The sequence below is a fragment of the Symphalangus syndactylus genome, chromosome 18 (assembly GCF_028878055.3).
Source record: "Symphalangus syndactylus isolate Jambi chromosome 18, NHGRI_mSymSyn1-v2.1_pri, whole genome shotgun sequence".
NCBI lineage: Eukaryota > Metazoa > Chordata > Mammalia > Primates > Hylobatidae > Symphalangus > Symphalangus syndactylus.
In genome coordinates, this window is record NC_072440.2 from 43,801,478 (window position 1) to 43,821,614 (window position 20,137).

Consider the following 20,137-nt stretch of genomic DNA (forward strand, 5'->3'; position numbering starts at 1 on the left):
AGAAATATAAGAGTCCAACCTTTGCTGCTGATTAGTTGTATGTTCTCTGTACCTAACACCCTCATCTTTCAAATGAGAAAATAGTTTCCTAGAGCATCTGGATGACTTGTTTAATGTCTTAGAACCATCAGATAGAGGAAGCAGAACTAGAACTCAGATTTCCATAGGTCTTTCTTTTTTTTTTTTGAGACAGAGTCTTGCTCTGTGTCCCAGCTGGAGTGCAGTGGCATGATCTCAGCTCACTGCAACATCCGCCTCCTGGGTTCAAGCAATTCTCTGCCTCAGCCTCCGAGTAGCTGGGATTACAGGCGCCTGCCACCACGCCCAGCTAATTTTTTTGTATTTTTAGTAGAGACAGGGTTTCACCATCTCGGCCAGGCTGGTCTTGAACTCCTGACCTTGTGATCCACCCGCCTCGGCCTCCCAAAGTGCTGGGATTACAGGCGTGAGCCACCGTGCCCGGCCTTCCATAGGTCTTTCAATTGGAAGTAATAACAAAGGACAGAAGTAATGAATCATAGCGCTCCAGTCTGTGTGTTATGGTGCTGCTTAAGTGGTTATAAAGTGATACAACAACTTTGAAGAGAAAAAAAACTCAAGTTTATATTCTTTTGTTGATAATTAATAATTAGAATTCAGCTGCGAATAATATGGTTAATTAGAGAAAAACCCTAAGCAGAGAGATTCCTGCCATAAAGTTTTTGAGCTTTAGTCATAATACAGGCTGTTTGGACTTACCTGTTATTAGTGTACATTTTTTTTTTTTTTTTTCTGAGATAGAGTCTCGCTGTAGCCCAGGTTGGAGTGCAGTGGCGCCATCTCCGCTCACTGCAGGCTCCGCCCCCCAGGTTCACGACATTCTCCTGCCTCAGCCTCCCGAGTAGCTGGGACCACAGGCGCCCGCCACCTCGCCCGGCTAATTTTTTGTATTTTTAGTAGAGACGGGGTTTCACCATGTTGGCCAGGATGGTCTCGATCTTAGTGTACAGTTTGAATAAGCCTGGTTGTCTAGTTTACTGACTTTATCAAATTAAAAACATGGTGGAGCTTAGGAAGTCCTGAAACAGGCTGGAAATAACTATAGAAACTTTAAAAAAAAAAAAAAATAGGCCGGGCGCGGTGGCTCACGCTTGTAATCCCAGCACTTTGGTAGGCCGAGGCGGGCGGATCACGAGGTCAGGAGATCAAGACCACGGTGAAACCCCGTCTCTACTAAAAATACAAAAAATTAACCGGGCGTGGTGGCGGGCGCCTGTAGTCCCAGCTACTCGGAGAGGCTGAGGCAGGAGAATGTCGTGAACCCGGGAGGCGGAGCTTGCAGTGATCCGAGGTTGCGCCACTGCACTCCAGCCTGGGCGACAGAGCGAGACTCCGTCTCAAAATAAATAAATAAATACATACATACATACATACATACATACATACATACATACATACATACATACAAGGTCTCACTCTGTTGCCTAGGCTAGAGTATGGTGGCATGATCATGGCTCACTGCAGCCTTCACCTCCCAGGCTGAAGTGATCCTTCCGCCTCATCTTCTGGAGCATCTGGGACTACAGGCACATGCTGCCACACTCAGCTAATTATTTTATTTTTTTGTAGAAAGAGAATCTCACTGTGTTGCAAAGGCTGATCTCCAACACCTGGCCTCAAGCGATTCTCTCACCTCAAACTCCCAAAGTGCTTGTATTACAGGCGTGAACCACTGCTCAGAGCCAATAGAAACTTTTTAAAGAAGCGGCCGATGCAGTGGCTCACGCCTGTAATCCCAGCACTTTGGGAGGCTGAGGCAGGCAGATCACCTGAGGTTGGGAGTTCGAGACCACCCTGACCAACGTGGATAAACCCCGTCTCTACTAAAACAAAATCAGCTAGGCGTGGTGGTGCATGCCTGTAATCCCAGCCATTTGGGAGGCTGAGGCAGGAGAATCTCTTGAACCTGGGAGGCAGAGGTTGCAGTGAGCCAAGATCATGCCATTGCACTCCAGCATGAACAACAAGAATGAAACTCCATCTCAAAAAAAATAGAAGCTAGCATAGGTTGTGGAGACATTAAGTTTGGGTAGGTAGTCATATGTTGCTCAGTAACCCTGAAAGCATCACATTAGAGTAGAATATAAAAATTATTCATTTTTTGGTAATACTGAATCATCAAGAAAAGGTATAATCACTCTGTTTAAGAAGGTAAAGGAGCATGTAACTTCGTAATAGTTAAGGAATATACATTCTTGTTGAAGGTATAAATTTCAATAAAACATTTTCTAATATGTATAGATAATATACTGTATTAAAAAGAAAAATTTTAGTAGTGCATGCTAAAAAAGATAAAAATAAAGGAAGTTTGTTTTGGTTTTTGTTTTTTTTGAGACAGAGTCTCACTCTGTCACCCAGGCTGGAGCGCGGTGGTGCGATGTCGGCTCACTGCAACCTCTGCCTCCTGGGTTCAAGTGATTCTTCTGCCACAGCCTCCCAAGCAGCTTGGACTATAGGCACCCACCACCATGCCCAGCTAATTTTTGTATTTTCAGTAAAGGGAGGTTTCACCACGTTGGCCACGCTGGTCTCAAACTCCTGACTTCAAGTGATCCTCCCACCTTAACCTCCCAAAGTGCTGGGATTACAGACGTGAGCCACGGTGCCCGGCCAAGGAAGTTTTTTAAGGTACCCTTTTTTCCAACTCGCAAACTAGGGCCATTAGTGCTTTCCCCTAGGTCTTACTACTTTAGTCATCTTGCTCCTTAGGCTGTTCTCTCTTGTAGTAAGACATACAAAAATTGTCAGACTCTATAAGATCCAGAGTAATTTGAGATCATTGTTTTATAAATTCTAAATGTAAATACCATCATTATTCTTAACAATATATTTTTTATCCACTGCATTGGCAATACTCTTACAGACAGTTTTACCTGATTACGCTTGAATCCAGTACACAAAAGGCAATGCTTACTTAGAAAACTTCAGTTTTAAAAGAAAATTAAGTGGTCATGAAATTATAATGTAAAAATAAATTATGGTATTAACTTGACGTTTTCATTATGGAAAAACATGCTTAATCTATTATTCTTGCTTTAGGGAACTTAGCAGAGAGCAAATGCTATTTGATAACAGTTACTCCAGTATATGCTGATGGACCAGGAAGCCCTGAATCTATAAAGGCATACCTTAAACAAGCTCGTAAGTCCAAACTCACTTCTTTGAAAAAAAAAGTTTAGGGCTTTGTATTAACAAAAACATTTTATCGTTTTTAAATAAAGACGTATCTCATTATGTTCAAATAATTTTATGACAAGGAAATTTTACTAGATTCTAAATGATTTTCAGTTAGCAAATGTGTTCACTCTGTTACAGCACCTTCCAAAGGACCTACTGTTCGGACAAAAAAAGTAGGGAAAAACGAAGCTGTCTTAGAGTGGGACCAACTTCCTGTTGATGTTCAGAATGGATTTATCAGAAATTATACTATATTTTATAGAACCATCATTGGAAATGAAACTGGTAATAAAACTGTATCAGTTATTAAGAATTCAGTTATTTTTTCCTTAAGCTTTTAAGTACTAATTTAAGTCTGTTCTTCTTATACATCTTATAGCATATTGGCCTCAGGAGACACCTGAGAATTTGCCTTATGGTTGCTTCCATGGATTTATTAAAAAAGTACTGTGTTGTGCTTTAGAACATAAAATTATGTCAGAACATTATAAAAGTTGTTTTCTGACAAAAATACTTCGCTTCTTTTTTAATACTTTCACAATGCCAAATATAGGCCAAATAAGCAAAAGCATTGAATAGTTGAATGAAGCACAGTTCTTTATTTCTTCCAGCTGTGAATGTGGATTCTTCCCACACAGAATATACATTGTCCTCTTTGACTAGTGACACATTGTACATGGTACGAATGGCAGCATACACAGATGAAGGTGGGAAGGATGGCCCAGAATTCACTTTTACTACCCCAAAGTTTGGTAAGAAATAATGAAGTTTGGTTTTTTTTCTTTCTCAAACTTAGATTAGAAATGAACTTAGTTTATGTGCTAAAATTGTGTTAAAAAGTACATCTTTGGATTCATGATGATTTTTATATTATCTGGCTTTGGTTGGTCGTTTCTTTATAGAAAGTGTTATTCCTCACCTTTTTGGTATTTTATTAACTGCTTCTGATTATATTCAGCTATACTGAAAATCCTGAAAGAATTTGTATGTCTTTCCATGTGGGTTCATTTTTTTCACTGGTTTGGGTGTGTTCTTTCCTTCTCGATCCTCATTTCTTTCTTTTATAGAGAGATTACTTGAAGGACTAGTCCACTTTACAATCTTCACTTCCATACCTCCCACTCAGTCTTTAACGTACTGAAATTAGGGGTCCTACCCCACCCCTGCACTGAAACCTCTCTGGTGTCACTCAGAAGACCTCTTGATCATCATATCTACTGCATGCTTTTTAGTTTTCATCTTTTTTCTACTTTTTTTTTTTGGAGGCAGGGTCTTATTCTGTTGCCCAGGCTACAGTGGAGTGCAGTGGCATGAACATGGCACACTGCAGCCTTGACCTCCTGGGCTCAAGTGATCCACCTACCTCAGTTTCTCAAGTAGCTGGGACCAATGCCACCACATCCAGCTAATTTTTTTTATAGAGATGGCTGGTCCTGAACTCCTGGGCTCAAGTGATCCTTCTGCCTTGGCCTCCTAAAGTGCTGGGATTATAGACATAAGCCACTGCCTCCAGCCTTTTCTATTCTTTTCAGCATTTGACTCTGTTGGCCTTCCATCCTTGAAACTCCCTCCTCCCTTGGGTTTTCTAACCATACTTTTTCTGCTAGCGCAGTCTCCTGAGTCTCCTTGTTCTCTGGTGTTTTCTTCTTCTTCTCCTTTTTTACTTTTTTTTTTTTTTTTTAAATTTTGAGACAGAGTCTCGCTCTGTCACCCAGGCTGGAGTGCAGTGGTGCGATCTCAGCACACTGCAGCCTCCACCTCCCAGGTTCAAGTGATACATCTGTCTCAGCCTCCCAAGTAGCTGGGACTACAAGCACGTGCCACCACGCCTGGCTAATTTCTTGTATTTTTTTTAGTAGAGATGAGGTTTCACTGTATTAGCCAGGATGGTCTCCATCTCCTGACCTTGTGTTGTGCCTGCCTCAGCCTCCCAAAGTGCTGGGATTACAGGCGTGAGCTACCGTGGCTGGCATCTACTTTTAACTTTTAAACGGTTTGTATTCCCCAGAGCTCTGTTCTTGACCCTATTTTCTTTTTTTTTTTTTTCGAGACAGAGTTTTGCTCTTGTCGCCCAGACTCGACTGCAGTGGCGCGATCCCAGCTCACTGCAACCTCCGCCTCCCAGGTTCAAGTGATTCTCCTACCTCAGCCTCCCACGTAGCTGGAGTATAGAGGTGCCCACTACCGCGCCTGGCTAATTTTTTGTATTTTTGTAGAGACGAGGTTTCACCATGTTGGCTAGGATGGTCTCGACCTCCTGATCTCAGGTGATCCACCTGCCTCGGCCTCCCAAAGTGCTGGGATTACAGGCATGAGCCACTGCACCCGGCCTCTTGACCCTGTTTTCTTACTTGCCTATTCAAACACTGTCCATGGCTTTAGCCATCCTCTCTTCCTTCCCAAATACATTTACCCTCCCTCATTCTATGCCACAACTATCCAATTCTTAGCCAAAGCCATAAATTTAGATATGATAAATATATTCGTACATTTTTCTCTCACATAAGCTGAGTGTCAAGTCCTATTGATTGTGCATACCTTTTCCTCATCATTTTCTTCAACTGCAAGCTCCTCGTGCTAACTTTTGTTTTCTTAAGTGCATTGCCCCCAATGAGGTCTTCACCTCATCATCTGGCTGTTCTGTATCTTCCCTAAAGCAAACTTGACCAGCATTCTTTCTTGTTCCCACTACATTTTGAATCATTGTAGAAAATTACCTTATTTTACCACAATTGTAACCCCCACCCCCAAGTGCCAACCTAGTGAATGATAAGTAGTAAATTCCATGTGCCTTGTTGGTTGAATGCTTGCCGAATGAAAGAATAAATGAATGAGTGACTACATAAAATAAATGATAAAAGGTCCTGAACTTTGCTGTTAGGGTCAGTAATGAATATAGTTTCTGGGATAAGGTTGGTCCCATGTGGTGGCATGTTAATAGGTATGTTATTTAAAATAAAACTTTATACCATAATCTTGAGAAAAATTAAAAAATAAACTTAAAAATGTATATTTTATGTATTTCTGTGGAGACCAGCCATCTCTACAGAGCTTTGTATATATGTATGTGTGTGTGTATATTTTTTATTTGTTTGTTTTTGAGACAGAGTCTCAAAAAAAACTCCCAGGCTGGAGTGCAGTGGTGCAGTCATAGCTCACTGCAACCTCAAATTCCTGGGCTCAAGCAATCCTCCTCCCTCAGCCTCCCAAGTAACTAAGACTGCTGGTAGGCACCACCATGCCTGGCTAGTTAAAAAAATTTTTTTGGTAGAGATGGGATCTCACTGTGTTGCCCAGGCCGGTTTTGAACTCCTGGCCTCAGTCCTCCTGCCTTAGCCTCCCAGAGTGCCGGATTACAGGCATGAGCCACCATGCTCAGCCTAAAAATTTTTTTATTACATAAGTGTTCATTATAGGGAATTTAGACTGTACAGTAAAATGTAGAGAGGAAGAAAAATTAGTCCTAGTCCCTTGCCCCAAAATAACATATTTGTATATCCTTTTAGTCTCTTCTCTGTATATATTTTTTTCCTTAAAATTAAATTATACTTAGTATTATTTTATAACCTACTTTTTTTCAATTCTCTATCTATAGTCTCATGGATCCATTATGGCTTCTTCACATGGCATGAGTCTTGCCAATGAGGACCTTACAGCTTAGTTGAAGAAATTTTGCATAAGTAAATCAGAAAAAGGAGAACCCGTGGACTATGTAGACAGTAAATAGAGTAGGAATTTAAATATACCAGTAGCGGATAATTTTACCTTCAAAGGTTTTATGGAGAAGAAAATACTTGCGCCTTGAGTTAATATGTGGACAAATAGGAAGAATGTGGCACCTTAGAGAGCAGCATGAGCAAAGGCACAGGCTGGAAAACATAAAAGCAGATGTTTAATAAAGCAAAGTTTCTGCGTAAATTAGATTTGGCATTTTATATATATACACACACATACATACATACACGTCAATATATATACACACATATATCAATATATATACACACATAAATATACATACACCCATATATATATATATATATATGATGCTTAGCATTTAAGAGTTAATATTTGCCAACCCATAGTTTATTCTCAAGCATTTATCTGATTTCTTGATTTCTGCTGAGCATCATAGGATGGTAGTTACTTACAAAGGGATGTGTGTGGTGGAAGGATAAAATTAAGTCAGTAGTATATGGCTGCAATATTACTTCCATACATTTTTACTGTAAAAGACGAAAATTCAAAATTAATCAGGAAAGTCATTTTAAAAATCTCCAATATTATCCCAATTAGTGATTAATTTGATGAATAAGTCCTCTTTTAAATGCAGATGAGGATTTGTGTAGTAATTAGGGATCTTAGGCTTGTTTACTCTTTAGTTTATTCCTACTTGTGCCACTCCTCATGCCCATTGAGCAGCTCCTAAAGTTCTTAGCCCTGTGTCAGATATATCGTCTTTTTGAAAAATGGTAAATAACTCTTAAAACTTCTGAGAGTTGCATTTTTATTTTTTAGAAGGTTAAATATGTAGTTCAACTATGTTTTTATAGCTTTTCCATTTTACCCAGTATTTATATTTGTTCTGACATAATTTCTCTGTTATACAGTATTAGAACTCAGAGATAAACTTTTACTAAGATTCTACCAAATGCAGATCATAAATGTTACAAATGGTTATGTTTGAAAGCTCTAACCCAGTAGATTACCCGAAACACTGATCATTTTTATCCCCCAACTAACATACATTTTATGCTATGCGGCCAGGTTAATGTATAAGACATAAATGGTTGGGATGTGATTTACCAAAGAGAGAAGAGGGTAAAAAAACATCAAGTCTGAAGAGACCTTGAAAAATAATTAGGATTGTATTTTATCTTTTCAACAGTAAGTCTGGTTGGGAAGTTGTATTATATCTCCTTAGTTCATATGTCAACAATTATTTCCCATCACGCCTCTTTCTTTTTTTTTTTTTTAAGCTCAAGGAGAAATTGAAGCCATAGTCGTGCCTGTTTGCTTAGCATTCCTATTGACAACTCTTCTGGGAGTGCTGTTCTGCTTTAATAAGCGAGACCTGTAAGTAATGTTATTCATATTTTTGCATTTTCCCCCAGCTTTATTGAGCTGTAATTTACATGCAATAAAATGTATCCGTTTTAAGTGTACAGTTTGATGAATTTTTGTAATTACGTACAGATGTATAACTACCACCACAATCACAGTATAGAACATTTTCATCACTTTTATAAAGCTTCCTTGTTCTCCTTTGTAATCTGTCCTCTCCTCAACCCAACCCCAGGCAGTCATTGATCTGCTTTTCTGTAACTGTAGTTTTGCCTTTCGTAGGGACCAGCCCCACAGAGTCGGTGGGTCTCTCCCTGTGTGCGGCGACGAGAGAGTGTAGAAATAAAGACACAAGACAAAGAGATAAAAGAAAAGGCAGCTGGGCCCGGGGGACCACTACCACCAATGCACGGAGACCGGTGGTGGCCCCGAATGTCTGGCTTCGCTGTTACTTATTGTATACAAAGCAAAAGGGGCAGGGTAAAGAATGTGAGTCTTCTCCAGTGATAGGTAAGGTCACGTGGGTCACGTGTCCACTGGACAGGGGGCCCTTTCCTGCCTGGCAGCCGAGGCAGAGAGAGAGAAGACAAAGAGAAAGACAGCTTACGCCCTTATTTCTACATATCAGAGACTTTTAGTACTTTCACTAATTTACTACTGCTATCTAGAAGGCAGAGCCAGGTGTACAGGATGGAACATGAAGGTGGACTAGGAGCGTGACCACTGAAGCACAGCATCACAGGGAGACGGTTAGGCCTCCGGATAACTGCGGGAAAGCCTGACTGGTGTCAGGCCCTCCACAAGAGGTGGAGGAGCAGAGTCTTCTCTAAACTCCCCCGGGGGAAAGGGTGACTCCCTTTCCTGGTCTGCTAAGTAGCGGGTGTTGTTGCTTGACACCTTTTGCTACCGCTAGACCATGGTCCACCTGGTAACGGGCATCTTCCCAGATGCTGGCATCACCGCTAGACCAAGGAGCCCTCTGGTGGCCCTGTCCAGGCATAACAGAAGGCTCGCACTCCTGTCTTCTGGTCACACCTCACTATGTTCCCTCAGCTCCTATCTCTCTATGGCCTAGTTTTTCTTAGGTTATGATTATAGAGCAGGGATTATTATGATATTAGGATAAAAAGTAATTACTACCAACTAATGATTAATGATATTCATATATAATCATATCTAAGATCTATATCTGGTATGACTATTCCTGTTTTATATTTTTACTGGAACAGTAAATGTTTTATATTTATACTGGAACAGCTTATGTCCTCAGCCTCTTGCCTCGGCGCCTGGGTGGCTTGCCGCCCACAGCTTTTTCTAGAATTTTTATTTATCTATTTTGAGACAGAGTTTCACTCTTGTTGCCCGGGATGGAGTGCAATGGTGTGATCTCAGTTCACTACAACCTCTGCCTCCCTGGTTCAGACTCCTGCCTCAGCCTTCTAAGTAGCTGGGATTACAGGCGCCCACCACCACACCCAGCTAATTTTTTATATTTTTAGTAGAGATGGGGTATCACCATGTTGGCCAGGCTAGTCTCGAACTCCTGACCTCAGGTGATCCACCCTCATCAGCCTCCCAAAGTACTGGCAATACAGATGTGAGCCACGGCCAAGAATTTTATATAAATAGAATCAAATAGCATGTAGTCTTTTGCGTATGTCTTTCACATAATATTTTTGAGATTCATCCATGTTGTCGCATATACTTCTCCCTTTTTTTTTTTTGAGATGGAGTCTCACTCTGTTATCCATGCTGGAGTACAGTGGCATGATCTTGGCTCACTGCAACCTCCATCTCCTGAGTTCAGGTGATTCTCCTGCCTCAGCCTCTTGAGTAACTGGGATTACAGGCACTTGCCACCATGCCCAGCTAATTTTTCTGTTTACAGTTGAGATGGAGTTTCACCATGTTGGCCAGCCTGGTCTCGAACTCCTGACCTCAAGTGATCCACCCACCTTGGCTTCCCAAAAGTGCTGGGATTACAGACATGAGTCACCACACCTGGCCTACCTTTTTCCTTTTTATTGCTGAATAGTATTCTGTAGTATGGATATATCAAAACTTAGACTCATCTGTTATGGAAGATTAGGTTGTTTCTAATTTTTAGCTATTACAAATAATGTTGCTATGAATATTCACATACAAAACTGTGTGAGTATATGTTTTCCTTTATCTTAAACAAATAATAGGAGTGAGAGTACTGGGTCATATGGTAAGTATATGTTCAACTTTATAAGAAACTGCCAAACTTTTTCAGAGTGGCTACACCATCTTGGATTGCTGCCAGCAGTGTTCCATATTATCACCAACACTTAGTACTGTCAGACTTCTTTCATTCTAGTGGGTGTGTAGTACTATATCATTTTAATTTTCATTTCTCCGATGACTAGTAATGGATCTTTTTATGTGTCACTTATATATTTTCTTTTGTGATGTGTCTATTGAAATCTTTTACCCATTTTCAAATTGGGTTATTTTGTTTATAATTGAGCTATAAGTGTGCTTTGTATGTTCTGGTTACAACATTGTTAAATACATTTTGCAAACTTTTGTCCCAGTCTGTGCTTTGTTTTTTTGTCTTAACTGTGGCTTTAGAAAAGCAGAAGTTTTATGCCTGTAATCCCACCACTTTGGGAGGTCAAGGCGGGCGGCTCACCAGCTCAGGAGATTGAAGCCATCCTGGCTAACACAGTGAAACCCCATCTCTACTAAAAATACAAAAACTTAGCCGGGCATGGTGGCACACGCCAGTAGTCCCAGCTGCTCGGGAGGCTAAGGCAGGAGAATTGCCTGAACCCAGGAGGCATAGGTTGCAGTGAGCCAAGATCACGTCACTGCACTCCAACCTGGGTGACAGAGCAAGACTCCTTCTGAAAAAAAAAAAGAAAAAGAAAAAGAAAAGCAGAAGTTTTTTATTTTGATGAAGTTCATTTTATCAGCTCTTTTCTGTGGTTCTTGAGTTTTGTGTCCTGCCAAACACAGTATCAAAATATTTTCTCATGTTTTCTTCCACAAGTTCAATAGTTTCAGCTCTTAGTCTATGATCCATTTCAGGTTACTTTTGTGCATGGTGTGAGGTCAGGGTCAAGGTTCATTTTGTTCCTTCAGATGTCTAATTCCATTGTCATTTATTTTGAAAAGACTGTCTTCCCCATTGAATTGCTTTGGTATCTTTGCCAAAAGCAATTGTCTTTATAAGTCTGTACCTATTTCCATACTCTCACTTCTGTTTCATAAATGTATATATGTCCGTTCTTATGCCAATACCACATTGCCTTAATGAGTATAGCCCTATAGTAAACTTTGAAAACAGGTAGAATTCTTCCAGTATGTTCTTTTTTTAAAGAAGTTGTTTTGGCTAGGTTCTCTGCCTTTTCATATACATTTTAATTCAGCTTGTCATTTTTTTAAAAACTATAGTTTTGATTGGGATTTTATTGAATCTATAGGTCAGATTTAATTGAATCTATAGGAGAGAACTGCAATCTTAACTCTATTGAGTCTTTCAATCCGTGAACCTGGTTTATTTATTTATTTGGGTTTTGTTTAATTTACTTTCACAGTGTTTTGTAGTTTTCAGTAGACAGGCCTTGCATAACTTTTTTTGAATTCATGACAAAAATATTTTTTGTTATTACAAATGGAATGTTTAAAATATTTTGTAATTCTTAGTATATAGAAATGCAATTGATTTTTTAAAATATATTCATCATGTATACTGAGACTTTGATAAATTCATTTATTGGTAGCTTTTTGGATTCCTTAGGATTTTCTACATACACAATCATGCTTCTTAGGAGTAATTATAGTTGTTCTAATCTTTATGCTTTTAGTTCTTTTTCTTGTCTTAATGCACTGGCTAAGACCTCTAGTACATATAGTACATCTAGACCATATAAGAGCATTGCATTGTTCCTAATTTTAGAGGTAAAAGTATTTAGTCTTTTACCATCACATGTGATGTTAGCTGTAGGTTGAAGTTTGTGCTTTGTGGGGTTTTTTTGTTTTGAGACTGAGTTCTACTCTTGTTGCCCAGGCTGGAGTGCAGTGGTACAGTCTTGGCTTACTGCAACTTCCACCTTCTGGGTTCAAGCAATTCTCCTGCCTCAGCCTCCTGAGTAGCTGGGATTACAGGCATGCACCACCATGCCTGGCTAATTCTTTTGTATTTTTATTTTAGTAGAGACGGGGTTTCACCGTGTTGGCCAGGCTGGTCTCAAACTCCTGACCTCAGGTAATCCACCCACCTCAGCCTCCCAAAGTGCTGGGATTACAGGTGTGAGCCACCGTGCCCGGCCGCTTTGTGGGTTTTTTTTCCCCTTTACTACTACTTGCAGGGGGAGGTTCTTATTTGTGTTTTGCTTTGCTATCAATTTTTATCATGAATGGGTGTCACAATTTGGTCAAATGCTTTTTCTGAATCTATTGAGATGATCATATGGTTTTTCTCCTTCCTTCCATGAATATGGTACATTTTATTGATTTTCATATATCATCCTTGCATTATTGGATTTTGCTGCATTCAGTTTAATACTGTTTGCGTCTGTGTTCATGAGTGAAGTTAGTCTGTCTTTATGTGCCATATCTGTCTGGTTTTAAAATTGGGATAATACTGGCCTCATAAAATGAATGGGAACATGTTACCTCCTCTGTTTTCTGGAAGAGTTTGTATAGTATTAATACAGTTTCCTTTTGCCCAGTTTTGTGGGAAGGTTTTTAATTAAAAATTCAATTTCTTTATAAATATAGCTTTTTCTTCAATCTGTTTTGGTAATTTGTGTCTTTCAAGGATTCATTCATTGGTTTGTCTAGGTTGTCAGCTTTACTACTTTTTATATTACTTCCAAATGTTTGTTATAGGTATTTCCTGCAGGAGAGTCAGTCTGGTAGGCTCTCACTCTTTGAAGCACCATTCTCAGTAGTCACTTTTTTAAATTTGATTTTTATATTTGAACTTTTTTGATATCAGTGGGAATATTAATTTGTTATCTGGATTCTTTTAATTGGAATACCACGACATGTGGCCTGGATAAAGATTTTAAATGGTTTTAATTGCAGAATTTTGAGAGTTTAAAAAAAATTTGAACACTGATTAGATTTAGCTTTGTTAATTCATTATGAATACATTATAATCCTTATGCATTTTCAACATTTTTTTCTATTGGTTATAAGAAAAATTATTTTTGTTTGGGGTAGAGTAGGTATTTTTTGTTCGTTTAGGTAATTGGTTTGGTTTGTAAGAGTCTTTGAACATGTTTAGAAATAGGGACTATTCATTGTTTATTATGTGTGGTTTTACATAGGCTATTATTTTTCTTTTCTCTTCAGAATTAAAAAACACATCTGGCCTAATGTTCCAGATCCTTCAAAGAGTCATATTGCCCAGTGGTCACCTCACACTCCTCCAAGGGTAAGAGAAAATGCTGCTGAGTTGTTTATAATATATAGACATGTTAGTAGGTATATTGAGTATCTACAAATTTACCAAAAGATAAGATATTCAAGCTGAATCAAAAAGTAAATGAAAATAAAATAGTACATAAATGAAAATTTTAATCAAAATTTAATATGTGTGACATATTTTAGGGGTTTATCACCATCATAGTATATTTGTTCCGATATTTTAAATTGTTTAGTACACATTACAGATGTTTGGTTGAACTTGCAAACTGAAAACTTGAGGTGCTGAAACTGCTATGTGATGGTAACTACCTCAAGCATTTTGGATTGAGCATTAAAGCCAAGTTCAACAGTCTATCCATCATTTTAGCACTGATGGAATGATCTCTGGGAACCTAAACTCTGAATTTTAAATATGCCCCAAAGGGGAATTCATTTATTTATTATCCTCCAGTAGTCCTTAAATTTTCTATTAACAGATTAAAATGTATTATGTATTTTTATATTCTACAAAATCTCCATCATTCAGGTTTGATTTTCCTTAATGTTTTCTAGTTTTCTTTCCAGTTAATCCTAGGCTGCCTAGTCTAGGCATGAAATATTAAATACTACTTATAGACCATTAGCTTATCAAAATGTAACACCAGCGATATTGATTTAGACTACTTAGACTCATTTTATAGTATCTGCATTTTGGGTAGTTGACAGTGACTTAGTGACATAATACAGGTTATTTCTGTACCACTGAGAATTACTGGAAGTTTCAGAGATGCATTAGCTCTGTGGCTTTAACTAATACTTGCCATATACAATTTTCTCTCTTCCTTAGCACAATTTTAATTCAAAAGATCAAATGTATTCAGATGGCAATTTCACTGATGTAAGTGTTGTGGAAATAGAAGCAAATGACAAAAAGCCTTTTCCAGAAGATCTGAAATCACTGGACCTGTTCAAAAAGGAAAAAATTAATACTGAAGGACACAGCAGTGGTATTGGGGGGTCTTCATGCATGTCATCTTCTAGGCCAAGCATTTCTAGCAGTGATGAAAATGAATCTTCACAAAACACTTCGAGCACTGTCCAGTATTCTACCGTGGTACACAGTGGCTACAGACACCAAGTTCCGTCAGTCCAAGTCTTCTCAAGATCCGAGTCTACCCAGCCCTTGTTAGATTCAGAGGAGCGGCCAGAAGATCTACAATTAGTAGATCATGTAGATGGCAGTGATGGCATTCTGCCCAGGCAACAGTACTTCAAACAGAACTGCAGTCAGCATGAATCCAGTCCAGAGATTTCACATTTTGAAAGGTCAAAGCAAGTTTCATCAGTCCATGAGGAAGATTTTGTTAGACTTAAACAACAGATTTCAGATCATATTTCACAATCCTGTGGATCTGGGCAAATGAAAATGTTTCAGGAAGTTTCTGCAGGAAATGCTTTTGGTCCAGGTACTGAGGGACAAGTAGAAAGATTTGAAACAGTTGGCATGGAGGCTGCGATTGATGAAGGAATGCCTAAAAGTTACTTACCACAGACTGTACGGCAAGGCGGCTACATGCCTCAGTGAAGGACTATAGTTCCTGCTACAACTTCAGCAGTACCTATAAAGTAAAGCTAAAATTATTTTAGCTGTGAATTCAGATTTTAAAAAGTCTTCACTCTCTGAAGATGATCATTTGCCCTTAAGGACAAAAATGAACTGAAGTTTCACATGAGCTATTTCCATTCCAGAATATCTGGGATTCTACTTTAAGCACTACATAAACTGACTTTATCCTCAGACTAGCTGAATGATTTTGTGCTGTTTCAGGATGTTTGCACTGAAGAAAAACAGAAAGCTTATCTGAAATTTATAAAACTTTTTGTTTTGCTACATAGAAAACAGAAGGTATTTAATAAGCGGTGATATGCTTAGTGAGCACAGCTATACTGATTTTGATTAGAATAGTCATCAAAGTGGCTTAGGGACAGTTAATATAAAAGATTAGAGGAGCAAGGTGTAGACCATCTACTTCCGCTAAAATAAGTTAAAAAGAGGTCCATAGGCCATAACTGTATGAGCCCAGCTTTTGTAATCTGACAAAAAAATGAGGAGCAGCCTCATGTATATCAGTGTACACAGTATTCCTTAGGTCCCTTCCATTGGTAGTGATGCTGCGAGTTATTACTGGAGAAAAGGAATTCTAGAGCTTTAACTTGGCAGATTAAAAGTACTCATTTTTTATTCATCAATAATTAGTAATCTCACTAGTTTTCAAAAATTTTCGTATTATTGACAACCTCTTTGAAGATCCATTTCACAAACTCAACAGAGTGCCATGATAAGAGCTAGGGAACCCCCAAACTATCTCAAGCATCTAAAAAATTGCCATTTTTAAAGGCTTAAATTGTAGTAGTAAAGGGGAAAAAGGAAGTAGTAGTAAAGGGGAAAAAAAAAACCCTAAAGCATCTAAAAATTGGCATTTTAAAAGGCTTAAATTGCTAATGATATACACACATATATACACATAGTAAAGGGGAAAAAGGAAGTAGTAGTAAAGGGGAAAATAAAACCCTAAAGCATCTAAAAAATTGGCATTTTAAAAGGCTTAAATTGCTAATGATATACACACATATATACACGTATCATTGACTTTTCTTAAGACTTCAGAGTATTGGGTAGATGAACACTTTATACAGTATATATCTTCAGCTTAAATTTGTTTCGAGTATTTTTTTTAATTTTTAAGTAGGCAAAGATTTAAATTTTTTTTTAGTAAATGTTTGAAGCAAACTAAGACGACTTGGGCAATATTTACCAAAACAAAACAGAACCCCAAAAAATGTACATCTTGATCTTAGCAAATATCGTTATTGTAGAGACACTTTTAATAAAGAGATGGTATTTTAATATCTGCAGTTCTGAGGTAGGGTGGAACTTAGTTCTACATTGTGATTTAGGAATTTTTAAAACCTTTTTTCTTCAAGGGAGAAGTGACCCAGGCCTCGAGTTTAGTGCTAAAGCCACTAGTGTACTTATGCTGTCCCCTAATCACCACATGCGATAATGGAGGCAGATGCTAAATATAGGGGCTTTCTTAAGAAAGTAAGGAAATTAGCAAGCGTTATTAGTGATTGACTACTGCTATCAAGTGAATTCAAAGGAAACAGGTTTTCATGCCGTATTTAAGTTACAGAAACCAGGCATGCTTAGAATAGAAAGCTAAGAAAACTTGTTATGCATTTACAGTTGAAATATAATTACACTTTTTACTCTCAGAATATTGTTCACATTAGACTTCCTGTTTATCTTTTATATTCTTGCATTTATATAATGCCTGATCCTTTCAAAGTTCTTTCACATATGATCTTTATGAAAAAAAGTAGATGCTTTATTCTGATATATTCAGTTTCCCACTTTAGGCAAAAGTAGATTAATAGAATGACGAATTCAAAGTAGATGAGGAAAATCAGGCACAGAGAAGTAAAAGTAGGATAGACCCAAATTTACACAAGATAATGACATCATCACCAGCTTTTAAGTTGATCATCAAAGGCTGGGCTGGGTTTGTCTCGCTATATGTGTCAGGAAATTTATACATTTTCCATTTTTTCAAAATAAGTCACATGACTGTAATGTTTAGCTGCAACTTTCCTCATAACAAATAGTGTCATGAAGAATGTTGTAGTGTGAAGTTTGTACATTTCAGGGTCAGATATACAATGTGAACTCTTGATCTACAGGAATGAGAATGGAGGATCATTGAAGGCCACGATATAAACAAATTTGCATGTTGAAGCCTGTATAAAACATGGTACAGTGAGTGAATAGACCCCCATCCCCAAGAACACTTTATACATATTAAATGGATATATGATTACTGTGCAAAAATTCATTCTGGAAATGAACATATATTTGAGCACTAATATGTAATGTACATCGTCTGCCCTAAGGAGAAAACAAATTATAAAACTTTTTACATTCAAAATTACTTTCCCGAGCATGTCTTAGAATAATCTCTGTGTTGATGCATGTAAATTGTATTTTAGTTAGGCAAAGAAACAAATCTGGTTATTTATGTAAAAACTAGTCTAATAAAGTTACTGGCTTTATCACTTTAAATCTTTAGTGTCTAAAAGTGGTGTTTAAAGTAATAGCACATCAGAAAACCTTGGCTGGACAAAACTAGTTCACTCACTGCTTCTGCACCTGCAGTTGCTCCCTTTAGGGTTATAAAAAAAAGGACCCAAATGTTACATGTGTTGATATTATAACTTGTCAGTTACTGATGTCTGTGGTATCCTACCCTCATCTCTGAAAGGGATAATACTGAATACTTTGTACCATTAAAACCTAAAATTTTAATCCTGTCCTTTTTTACTATGGATCAGTCGGCACTCGGGAACAGAGCAGCAAGGAAAACAAGCAAATTTCATTCACGTGTTCTGTGTTCATACCTCTTCTCTACCTAATTGTTCATTTAAATTTCAGCCTTATTCCTTGATGATAAGGGATTTTACCACATGAAGTCATCCAGTGACCCTAGCTCTTATTGTGAAGTTAGTGGAGTATACTTAGAAATGTTACAACTTTAAAATGTTACAAAACATTTATTAAAGCTCATATTTAAAGTAGAGCATCTAGTTTGAGAAATAGAAATCAATTATTAAAGATGTCTTTTTCCTACCCATTTAACTAGTTAAAGCCATGACATGTAAATGTAAAAGTAGAATGATCATAGAATTCCCTAAAATATTTCTGTTTACTAACATATTGACCAAGTACATCAAGCAGGAGAGATCTTCCTTCATTCTGTTATAGTCCACATCATTCTAATTTTGCTCAGTTGTTATTAAGAGCATATTCCTAAACCATACACTTTTGTTTCAATAAAGTTTTATTTTGTTGAGATGAATAACAGTTATAAGCTACATAAGACAAAAGTTCAACTGTTCAAAAAAATTTACTGGGATAGCTTTCTATTATAGGTATTGTTAGATTATATTGCGCTGATAAGATTACTTTCTAAAAAGTTTGTACTTTTCTGTAAATTAAAAGAATATGGAGTCATAAAATGGCAAGGGTTTTAGGATTAGCCTAAAATTGGACATTGTCATCAATTTCAAAGAAGGTATGAACTAGCAGTCTTACAGCCTAATTCTTTGGACTGGTCCTTGGCAGCAGTTCCTTTTCAGACTCGATAAACAGAATTCAGACAGATGTAAGTCAAAACAAAACTTTACAAAGCCAAGCTTATTATCTTTTGCATTAACCTATTTTTTTCCATCATACATGCTACTAGTATGTGCATTAGCATGATATTCTCATGTACGTTGCATTAAAAATTAAAAGGCAGCTCAGGGTGAGCTCTTCCGTTGCTCATTTGTTCCTAAATTTTTAAGGGCTTTTCCTCAGTCAGTAGTTTGTACAAACTGGTTAGTTTAATTTCATTGCCCATTTCATTAAAGTTGATGGATCGTGTAATGAGATGCATTTAAGGCTGATAGTGATAGATGTTTTTTTATTTCTTGAACACAAGCTTTGTCTGAGTGATGTTCTTTTATCTCTTGAACACAAGCTTTGAATGATAACTACAGGTTTTAAGTGCTGTTACATTAATACCATAATGTGATATGTTAGAAACAAAGGGATATTTCAAAGGTAGATATTTGAAAATTCTCTAGTCTCAATGTATATGTGTATTGAATATACTCTAAAAATAAATGTGCAATTTGCTAGTAGGACAATGCAGTGACTAGCATTAGGTATGTCTCTTTTATATCCTAGCTATGTCCCACTTTCTTCTAAGTGCAATCCTTTCATGTTCACTTGCTGTTTTACCCCATCTACTCTAACTTCATTTGGAAGGCTTGTCTAGAGTATAGCATGTATTTTTACCTTTGCAGTGAATTGCATGTGCTAATTGTAACTACAGCTATTTTCATGTTGACATAACTCCAAATGTTATATTAAATGTTCTATTATATATTAGCTCTAATCCCTTAAGTAAATTTTAAGAAATAAATTCTTGTTCAAATTTTTTCTGTATGTGGTGACTATCATCTGACTGGATATTTGTAACAGCATTTATCATTAGTGGTGTTAGATAAATAAGCATCTTAGTGTAAATGAGATGCTTCATGTGGGTTTTGTGACATTTTAAATGTTTGACATAATGGAATGTGATTTAAAAGAAAACCAGTACACTATCTTGGCCTTAATAACATAGAATGGAGATGGCAGATTTATCCACTAGTTTTCCAGATTTACTATTTAATAGCTGAGGTCTGAAATCGCAGCATCCTACTTCCTAGTGGACATTTAAAAAAAAAACAAAACCTACTTGGTTGTCAAGAGCCCAGGTATGGAGGTGCTGCGCCATCTTGTGGCCTGTCTGTGCCCACCCCACACTCCGCTGGAGTCTCCATCCTTGTCGCAGTGAGACTTGAAGGAGATTGATAAATGGCATCCTCCTGCTGC

The 20,137-nt window shown here is 37.7% G+C and overlaps 1 protein-coding gene across 3 annotated transcripts in view; it reads left to right on the top strand.

Annotated features, from left to right (window-relative positions):
• The window catches only part of IL6ST (interleukin 6 cytokine family signal transducer), a 60,410-nt gene extending 40,705 nt beyond the window's left edge, over nucleotides 1-19,705 (top strand). For all 3 annotated transcript variants that reach the window (XM_055252418.2, XM_063622642.1, XM_055252419.2), the window contains 6 exons: nucleotides 3,079-3,180; nucleotides 3,355-3,501; nucleotides 3,828-3,968; nucleotides 8,193-8,289; nucleotides 13,606-13,687; nucleotides 14,507-19,705. In XM_055252418.2, the coding sequence (XP_055108393.1) occupies nucleotides 3,079-3,180; nucleotides 3,355-3,501; nucleotides 3,828-3,968; nucleotides 8,193-8,289; nucleotides 13,606-13,687; nucleotides 14,507-15,244 (1,307 nt within the window). In that variant the 3' untranslated portion in view covers nucleotides 15,245-19,705. The remainder of the gene's footprint in view (nucleotides 1-3,078; nucleotides 3,181-3,354; nucleotides 3,502-3,827; nucleotides 3,969-8,192; nucleotides 8,290-13,605; nucleotides 13,688-14,506) is intronic.
• Nucleotides 19,706-20,137: the final 432 nt, after the last annotated feature.